The sequence below is a fragment of the Coffea eugenioides genome, unplaced genomic scaffold (genome assembly GCF_003713205.1).
Source record: "Coffea eugenioides isolate CCC68of unplaced genomic scaffold, Ceug_1.0 ScVebR1_1475;HRSCAF=2329, whole genome shotgun sequence".
NCBI classification, from domain to species: Eukaryota; Viridiplantae; Streptophyta; class Magnoliopsida; order Gentianales; family Rubiaceae; genus Coffea; species Coffea eugenioides.
This window is the reverse complement of record NW_020861880.1, coordinates 38,556-48,426: the sequence shown is the minus strand read 5'-3', so window position 1 is coordinate 48,426 and position 9,871 is coordinate 38,556. Positions and strand designations below refer to the sequence as shown.

The following is a 9,871-nucleotide window of genomic DNA, read 5'->3' as shown; positions in this document are numbered from 1 at the left end:
AAATCAAAAAAAGTAGGAAAGAAAAGAAAGTTTTGTCAAATATGGGAACACAATGGTCCGTCATAGGTGTGATGCTTAATAATGCCCTCGCATAAATGTGTTTGCTTGGTATTCATTTGAAAATGGGAAAGATAGTTGATAAGCTGTCCTTACGTTTGGTGGCCAAAATTTATATGCTCATTACATTATTCACACACTGTAAATGTTTCATTTCTTTCTTGAGTGGACTATCAAAGTTTGGTTTGATGAAAAGTGCAGAACCTAGGCTTGTAGTAAACTTGATGTTGAGCATGCTGTGGAGCTTGTTTGGAAAAACTGGTCATGATATCTTAATGATACATAAAATTTCTATTCCTATTGGAAGATTTCTGGGTGGTGCTTCTATAAAAAGTTTGAAATAAGATGTTCCCCTTTTGTTGTGATTTTGGTGATGGAACTTTAAGAAAAGTGATTATTCCTACCATTCACCACTCCCTCGAGGGTAAACATTAAGTCGTAATAGCTTGACTACTGCAATTAGTTGTAAGGTGCATTGTCACTTTTCATAAACAAGTTGTGAACTTTTAATTTTGTTAAAAAAATAATATTTCCTTTTCCTATTTGACAGTTGAAGTTTCTATATATGGCCGTAAATGACCACTAGTGTCAGAGTAAGCATAGGTTCTCTGTTAATGTTTGCCATCACTCTTAATAGATGCGTCATGTGCTCTTCGTATTGAAAGGAGTCCAGCGTACATGTCAGGGGGAGTCTTCGATAAGTAATTTCTTTCTTTTATATGGCTTAAGTTTATAGATGAGGGGGATAATTCACCACATAGAAAGACTGTACAAGAAGGCTTACCATTGTACTGTTGCTGCATGCTTTCTGAGTGGGCTCCTTTGGTTGGTTGCTTGATTATAATTTTTGGTGCACAGTGTAGGGCTTGGATATTTGACAGGACATTTGAGAATGAACCATGGTGTTCAAAGATGATAGTGAGTTTCTTTTTGTTTTAGAGCTATTCTTTTCTGCTAGCTGTTTGAGTATGTCTCCAACCATTTTTGTCTGAGGTGCTAATCATTGGTTGGTACTGCATTCACAGTTGAGTCAAGAGCGTGCACCAAAAAAGTTTTGGACGTTCTTCATTGACAAGGCATATGCCTGTTCAAAGTCAATATTTTGTTGGTGACCTTTGGGTTTTATATGTACTTAGAAGTTTCATACACATTTTTGGTTCATCTGTCGCTCAAAATGGCTTTGGCCTAATTGTGGTCAAATGTCATCCATATGTGGGCACCTGTTTTGAATACCTTCTTTATGGGAGTTAAAAGCTCTAATATGCCATCATTGATGCTTTCGAATGACTAGTGTTCTATTGCAGTAAGCTATAACATTGCTTTGTTTTAAAACTGTGATTGACATTTAATATGATTGGTGAGGTTTCCCATTGTTATTTGTACAGATTAAGGTGCCTCTTGGTGATTGTGATGCTATCCATGTCAGGTGAGGTGATAAATTGAAAACTCATAAGGATAGGTTCGGCGTTGATCGGTCTTGGTATCCTTATCTTGACGGGGATACCCGTCCAGAATTTATTTCCTGAAGAATTGGAAAATAGGTCCCACTAGGATGAACTTTTTTTATTTCTTCAAATGAGAGAACCCCAGCTTTCTTTGCCCCTCTTGCTTCAAGGTATATTGCATTCCACTCTGATCCCTCTGAATTTTATATGATTGTTGTCTTGGGAATAACAGTAGATCAAAATTTTGTATATCCTTTGCAACCCTCCCCCTCCTTTCTTCTCTCTTCTTCCTTCAAACTCTTAAAAAATAGAGAAAAAGAAAAAGGCCTTGTACTTGTCAAATATTTCGAGAAATTGCTTTGCCTTGGTAGTTGTTTGAGTTCTAATACCGTTGCTTGTGTCAATCTTCTTTCTGCCCAGGAGTCACTTTTTAGGTGGAAAATTTTCCTCTTGAATTATATATTGGTTGTGCTAAGCTACTTGGGAAAAGTAGCATTACCTTTTTGTGTCTTTTCTCATAGTTATCTAATGTACAAATACTCTCCTGACTGTCTTGTGAGTGACTTAGTAATGTTACTATTATATACAAAATAACATAAAAGCAACTCCTATGTAGTTGAAATGTACTGAAATTAGCATGTCTGATTGCTTTGAACTGGTTTGCCATACTCTTCGCTATTCTCCTAATTCTATGTCTGAATTAGCAACTACAAATTGCATGCTTTTCCAATATTTTTATTGTCTGCCTATCAGGACCATCTATAGAGTTGTATGTAGTGGTAAGATGCAGGTGTGGTCCAAGATTAGTGTAGAGTGAGAAAGATGTGGATGATAAAAGCAGTAGTTGGAATGCATACTAATCTACTGGTGCTTTTAAATTTTCAATGGGAGGTGACTGGAAGAAGAAGAGATGTTCTATTGTTGTGGTTGTCCTAATGATTCCTTCTAATGTTGTTTAAACTTTTCTTTTGGGGTGTGTGTGTATGTGTGCGTGTGGAAGATGGAAAGAATATCGAGATGTGGCAGATACCTGTTTATACACTGGTCTGAGGAAAATGTCGAGCAGAATATCGTGTAGTCATGTTGTGGACCAATTGGAGGGGATGGTGCATCTCCTGTTGAATTCGTGATTCTTGCGGCTCTTTGCACAAATTATGAGTTACTTGTGGGTTGATATTTTCTTTTAAACTGCGTGTAATTTTCTAAATGTAGCATGAGGTAGCTTTAGCATTTGACATCTTCGAAGAACAGTTTTGAGTAGGTTATCATACACCTTCATATTCATACAAGGAAACATGCTCATATGGTCGTTGCAAATGCTTGTAGAGTTCCTTCTTCTTCTTGGAAGGAAAATGCAGTGTCGGATTAAATGGTTTAAACAATTCCAGAAATCAAACTATTGGAAGTTAGTATAATAGTCTTAAGGGCCTGTCTTAAAATTTGATTGAACGCATTGCCCTTAGCATTCATAATAACAAGCCTAAAGACAGAGAGTAGATTCTAAAGCTTGGGTTTGCCAGAGAGAGTGATAATTGAATGATATTTTCACCAGAACTATGTATAGTAGAGTGATAGTAACTTAAAGACAAATTCAAAGGGTGAAAAAGAAATCTAAACAGAAATATATAATTGAATGATATTTCCACAAGAACTATATATAATAAAGTAATAGCAACTAAAAGACAAATTCAAAGGATGAAAAAGAATTAGGATATTGTAACTCGACAATGCATAATAACGTACATTGTTATATATTTGAATTACTGTATCAATTTATCACTCAGACTTGTGTAGCTCTAGTTTACTTTTTGTTGTCTCTATTTCAAGTTTTTTTTTCTTTGCAACTCCTACGTGGAATATTCACTTTTATATCTTTGAAGAGATTGGAGCTTTGAAAGCTGAAATATAAAGGTTTGCATTTTTGCACAGAGGTATAAAAAAAATGTAAAAAAAGAAATATTTCATAAAAATATGTACACTACGACTAATATATGCAAAACTAGAAGAAAAACAAGATTCAACAGCATTAGCTTTATCTAAAATAGTAATATTAAGATCAAAGAAGCTAATAAGAAAACCAGCAATCACTACAAGAAAAACGGGGCTTTTTGCAACGCTTTTGCTGTGGCACAAGGATAAAGTGCGGTAAATAAGCAGCAAATTTCAATTTGTGCTGCAAATTTCACAACGGTTTCTAATTTTTACATAAAAACGACATAGTTTTAATAAAACCCATAAAAGGACACTTGGAAATGTTAAGTGTCTTTTTCTTGATCTTTTGTTCCGGGTCGTGTAATGCTTAAAGACTGAAGAATAAATTCTGACCACGTGAGGAGGACATAGTAATCACTTTCTGTGATTGGCTTAAGATAGCCTTGACTTGCTAAAGACAGAAAACATCCTTTTTTGAACCAATATTCAGATCTTAACTCCGTACGTCGTATATTACCCACCTCACAATATTCAGATCTTAACTCTCCAAAGATCGAATTCTTCAAACTTATCTTGGTGGACCGAATTCTTCAAACTGTTATAGGTCAGATACATAGACCGAATTCTTCCGCTCATCCAAAACCACTGCAGTACGCAGCTCGGATAAGAGTTTGTCAATTTTTTCACCATCTCTGCTTCAAATATAGCAGAAATCAAAAGCTCTTACGCCATCACTATTACAGAGAAAAAGGTAAAAATTCTTCCATATGATTTTCGATTTCTATGTTTTTTCCCTCGTATGTCTTTGTGACTTGCACTCTTCTCTGAATTTCGGTTAATAAGATTTGGCACAAAACCCTAATTTGATTGGGCAAAGTAATTGGTCCTCTGTTGATTCTGAATTTTGTCAACCACAGTTGTCGAAATTCCTACAGCTGAAAGCTCGAACAAATTGACCCAACCATTTGAGTCATTGACTTCAAAAATTAGGTCTCGCGGCAACTAGAAGAGTCTGCCCCACTACAGCCCCTGTTCGTTGATATTGGTGTGTTCATGTAAGTGTTTCTTGTAATTTAATGTAATGCGGATTATGAATCTGCATCCTTCATTCTAGTTGATGGGTAATATATGTTTTCCTTGTTTATATGTCCGTGAGCTCATTTTACCACTATTTATCACGTTTAGCATCTGACAAATCCAGACCCTTCTAATAGATACATGATTTAACTTTTCAGTTTTTCTTTTGCCATTAATTGTTGGCATCTGCATTTTGACTTGCTGTTTAACATCCACAGATTGTGTACTTTATGATGGCTATAACTTCTGACCCCTATTATCTATTGAGAAATGCTGGTATCCCTAGTAGGGAACCTTGCTGTTTCATCCTTTGGCTGTATTTTCTCATCTGAAGACTTTATCTGTGACCTTAACTTTTAAAAGATTCATGCGATGAATATATCTTGCTCAGATGCACCCATATCTGTGGTCATTATAGATTTTATTGAAAGGACAATTACTGGACTTAAAATTGTCTTTTAGTTACTTCAGTTATGCATGTGTGTTTGTCTTTCAGTGTGTATTATCTCATTTTTTGTTGCTGGGAGAGATCATATTTCCTGAATTGCAGAAAAGTATAATGAGGTTTGAAAATGCCATTATTATAAGTGGTGAACAAATAAAAGTAGATAAGTTCTTGTACATAGTTGAACAGCAATCTAACTATCTGAATTGCCCATAACCATCATCTGCCTAGCAATTGTAGCTTGCTAGCAATTAAATGTTCTACCAAGTTGCAATTAGGAATTTGTAAGACAATCTAGCTCCCCTGATTTATCTATGTTTCTTTTTCTTGCAAACAGAACACTGGTTTGCATATTGACATAAATTCACCACATTCTTTTGGCATTGAGAAGTTGGGTTAACTGTTAACATCGCATTCCACTATGAGCATAGCAAACTGGGATGCACATGCTGCACTTTATTTTTTATTTTTCTTGCATGTTAATAAATTTGCTATTTTTCAATTCTGTTTATAAGGTCTCTTTTTCTTGCCTTCTCAATCTTGTTTCTTGTAGAATGGATGATAGGTCTTGGATCTTTATTGAAGACCGAGTCAATAATCCGTACTTTGAAAAGTGTCTGAGTGACTTCCTTAAATTTGCCTACAAAAAGAAGGAGGTTGGGAGTAGAATATATTGCCCATGTAGGCGATGTAAAAACTCAGAACGAAGAAAGGAAGAAACTGTGCGTGCACATGTAACAATGAAGGGGTTTTTGACCACTTATACAAATTGGATTTATCATGGTGAAGATCCATGGGACTTCAATCAAGAAAATATGAACAATGGAGTGTTTAGGCGCATTGAAAATGATGACATGAATGAATTGATACATGAAACACTTGGAAGAACACTTGAAGAGAATTCTAACATAAATTTAGAAGAACTTAGAGGAGCCTGTGATGAAAAGACTAATAAGTTTTTTAAGTTGCTGAAGCATGCCGAAACAGAGTTATACCCTGGATGTAAAAATTTTACTCTTCTATCATTTGTCATCAAGTTGTTGCATGTCAAGTCTCTTTGTCGATGGAGCAACAACTCAATGACAATATTACTGGAGCTTCTCAAGGAAGTTTTTCCTGAGAATGAATTATTTCCAAGCTCTTATCGTGATGCTTGGAAAATTGTTAAAGACTTGGGTCTTAGCTACCATAAAATTCATGCATGCCCCAATGATTGCTTGATTTATTGGAAGGAGACAGAACATGAAACCTTTTGCAGAAAATGTGGAACTCCTAGGTATAAGCAAATTGTAAAACAATCCGATGATTCAAGTGAACAAGCTAACAAAGTCCCATATGTAGGTATAATTGGAAAAGATTGAATGTATTCTTTCAGTTACCGTATTGGGTGGATAATTTGCTTCCACATAATCTGGATATAATGCATATTGAGAAGAATTTCTTGGAGAATCTCTTGTGGACACTGTTGGGGATGGGCATATTGAGTCCACTAATAGTTTGAACCCTGCACTACAGTCAAGCTCTCAATCTTATCAGACTTGCCCCAGTCATTATTCAAAGCCTCCAACACATAAGTTCATTGGGGCAATGCCTGGAATACGCATAGACCCTACATCTAGCTCAAACTCTGTTTCTCGACCTAATTTTCAAGCGAAATCACATGACTCCAATTCAAATTCAAACTCAGCTTCTAGCTTTATTGCTGCTTCTCAGTTCAACTCTAAAGCCAATTCACATCAGTTGAACTCCAAGGCTGATTCTCAACTAAATTCCCATCCTAATTCATATATCCGTCAAGGCTTTCATTCTCAACCACTAGTAGACCATCGTGAGCAACCAGATTCCTTTGATAACAATGATTCTAAAGCTGGATCAGGTTCTTCATATGATTCAGAAGACATAGAGGATGTCTTTGATGGTACTTTTGATGATGATGATTCTAGTGAAGAAGGTCGGTTGGAAAAGAAAAGATTACCACAAATAGTTTTGAGTCTAGCATTCCTTATTATAAGCTTTGTATAATATTCATAAAAAAAATTATATGAATCACAATTTCTTCTTTTGTATGTGTATGTGTTTCTTGTACACAGGAGACAATAGTGGTAGAGGACTAGCCAGACGAAGTGCTGGTTGGGGTGGTGGAAAGAAATTGGAGTTAGTTTGGAATGCACGGGGCCAAGTAATTGGTCCTAATGCTACACAGTATATAAGTCAAGTAGGAATCTTAGTAAAGGATGGTAATAAATTACCACTCACGTACACAGATTGGAGGGCCATGCCTGAAGGATCTAAGGAGAGATTTTGGGAAGATATTAAGGTATTTTGACTCACTATCAAAGTTAGCAACATTTTTTTTCTTTTTATTTCATACAATCTTGTAGCTTGTGAATGTTTAAAATTTTGTTTTGTAATTTTTGATAGAGAAATACAAATATTGATGATACATGCAAGAAAGTACAAATGATAAGGGTCAGCAAATTGTGGAGAAATTGGAAATCAAAAGTCAAGAGCATGTATTTCACTCCTTATAGGAGGCACAGGTCATGGCTATTAGCACACTGTCCTGCAAGAGTTGAGGAGGATCAATGGCCTATTTTGGTTGATTATTGGAGCTCAGAAGAATTCAAGGCATGTATTTATTGTCACATCTCTTTTGCTTTTGAATTAAATTCTAGTGCTATTATGATTTTGATGTGTTGTTAACTACCTTTTTCTGTTTTGTACATAATTAGAAGCAAAGCAAGATTAATAGCAAGAATCGAAAAAAACAAAAGATGCCACATCGAACAGGGCGAAAAGATCATGTGAACCTCAGGGAAGAGGTATATTAAATTCTAATGCTTATGTTTCTAGCAATTTTTTCTGGAACATAGTCTTATTTAGAAATATTAACACTTTAGTTTGTACATTGAATATGTGGCAGCTTCGGATTAAAACTGGAAAAGAGCCTTCGAAACTAGACGTTTTTATTCATTCAAGACAAGGAAAACAAATGGATGAGTTGACTTCACAAACAATTGTAAGAATAGCTTTTAGTCACTTCTTATTGGTTTTACTTCATAAATAATTCTTTCTTCTGTCTGTTTTTCAATTTAGGCAACTATGAATGAGGAAATACAAAAACTGCCAGAGACATCCAGGGATGATAATTTTGTGAAAGATATACTCTATGAAAATATTCTTGGACCTGAAAAACCAGGTCGTCTTCGAACTTATGGGGTAGGTGTGACTCCAAAAGACGTGTATAGGATGTCAGATAACATGAATGATGGACAAAAGAAAGCATTTGACGATGCAGTGAATGAGAAAGTGGAAATCATACGTGGTGAACTACGAGAAGAAATGAATTCGAAATTGGCAGATTTTAAGGAGGAGTTGATTGCTCAATTTGAAGCAAGAATGGTTTGGGATAACTATTTTGTTAAATATTATAGTTTTTCTAATTTTTTTATTGCTTTAGTTACTATTGATCTTTGTTCTTCCAGAGGGCATCCACATGTGACTTGGCATCACTCCAAAGAAGAGAAATGAATGCAGCAAAACAATCTCAAATTTCGGACTCATTAGAGGTTGTATATTAATTCATACAATTCGATTTTGTGTTCAAACTCTCTGAAATATCAGCAGCTATGGCCTGATTTTCTTTTCTTCACACTTTGTTGATAATGTAACAGGTTGGTGATAGAATGAACAGGGAAGTTGGAACAAATGATGCTGAAATGTACAAGGAAATTGGAACAAATGATGCTGAAATAAACAAGTGTGAAATGAATAAAAAAGTTTCTTCAATTGCTGATATTCTTGAGGTATAGTATGCGTACTTTGAGTTGGTCCTTCTATAGAAGACCAATTTTGCTGAGTTCCTTGTTGATATTGAATTGTGCATGACTTCCTTGTTGATGACTATTTGTGCATGAGCTCCTTGTTGATATTTAATTGACTAGTCTTTTGTTATACCAGAACCATCATACAAAGAAGAAAAGGAGCAGGACTACTTGCAAACGACTTGCTTGAGGTACTGGAAAAGTTTCTGGAAATAACTCTATTCTGTCAAGTTTTCCATTGAGTATTTGTATGATTGGGAAGACGAGCTGTTTTTGTTAAGATTTAGCCAGCTATTTATGGGACATAATGTAGTAGAAGTGGTCTTAATTTTCAGTGTCTGTGAAAAGGTTGAATTACAAATTCCGTTTCAGTATCTATTGTTATATTAACGTTTTCTTCATGCTTAATGGGTTGGGGTTATATGAGCAGGGGACTAATAGAATACACTTTGCAGCCCTAGACTTGATGGTACATTGGAAGCATGCGGATTGGGAGATATGAAGATGTTTTTGAGAGATGTATGATGAAGTGTTGTACTTTTGAAGACAAGCACATTTTGGAATATATGAAACATCTTGTAATTGGAGCGAACAATTGTAGAATTTAACTAAAACAATGTATGGTACTTTATTCTAGTGTATTGTGGAACTATATTTTGTTATAATATTCGATTTTAGGATATTTGAGCATGATAATTATTGTACCATGAAAAATTTGATTTCTGGTCTTTATATTGGTGACTTTTTTGCGACGCAAGTTTTTGTCGCATGACATTGTGGACATTTTGTAGCGCATTTTTTGTGCCGCAAGTAGAGTGATGCAAATGCATGCGACATGTTGAAAAATTGTGTCGTTTTCTTTTGTAACGGCTACTTTTGTGACACAATTTAATTCCGTCGCATTTGTGCCGCAAAAAGGTTTTCGCGGCGGTTTTTGGACTTTTTACAGCATATTTCTGGCGTCGTGAAAAGTCAGTTTTCTTGTAGTGAATGCGAACTCAATGTTTATAGAAGTATTATCAAATATGTATGTGACCTGAAAATCTGTTCAAAGCTTTACCTAAATATTTGGAAAAATCAAACCGTGGTAA

The 9,871-nt window shown here is 35.3% G+C and overlaps 1 protein-coding gene across 2 annotated transcripts; it reads left to right on the top strand.

Annotated features, from left to right (window-relative positions):
- The first annotated feature begins 7,621 nt into the window (after nucleotides 1-7,621).
- Nucleotides 7,622-9,367, top strand: LOC113755424. 2 transcript variants are annotated; one of them, XM_027299432.1, is made up of 7 exons: nucleotides 7,622-7,778; nucleotides 7,880-7,975; nucleotides 8,053-8,358; nucleotides 8,442-8,525; nucleotides 8,631-8,762; nucleotides 8,917-8,971; nucleotides 9,236-9,367. In XM_027299432.1, the coding sequence occupies exons 1-6, from the start codon at nucleotides 7,731-7,733 to the stop codon at nucleotides 8,968-8,970; spliced, it is 720 nt and encodes a 239-aa protein (XP_027155233.1). In that variant the 5' UTR covers nucleotides 7,622-7,730; the 3' UTR covers nucleotide 8,971; nucleotides 9,236-9,367. The 2 variants fall into 2 exon arrangements, with proteins under 2 accessions (XP_027155233.1, XP_027155232.1); XM_027299431.1 differs by lacking the exon at nucleotides 9,236-9,367 and adding an exon at nucleotides 9,211-9,234.
- Nucleotides 9,368-9,871: the final 504 nt, after the last annotated feature.

Coding starts and splice junctions, on each gene's coding strand:
- LOC113755424 (XM_027299432.1), top strand. CDS start 7,731: ATGCCACATCGAACAGGGCGAAAAGATCATGTGAACCTCAGGGAAGAG. Junction 7,779..7,879: donor ATGTGAACCTCAGGGAAGAG/GTATATTAAATT, acceptor AATATGTGGCAG/CTTCGGATTAAAACTGGAAA. Junction 7,976..8,052: donor AGTTGACTTCACAAACAATT/GTAAGAATAGCT, acceptor TTTTCAATTTAG/GCAACTATGAATGAGGAAAT.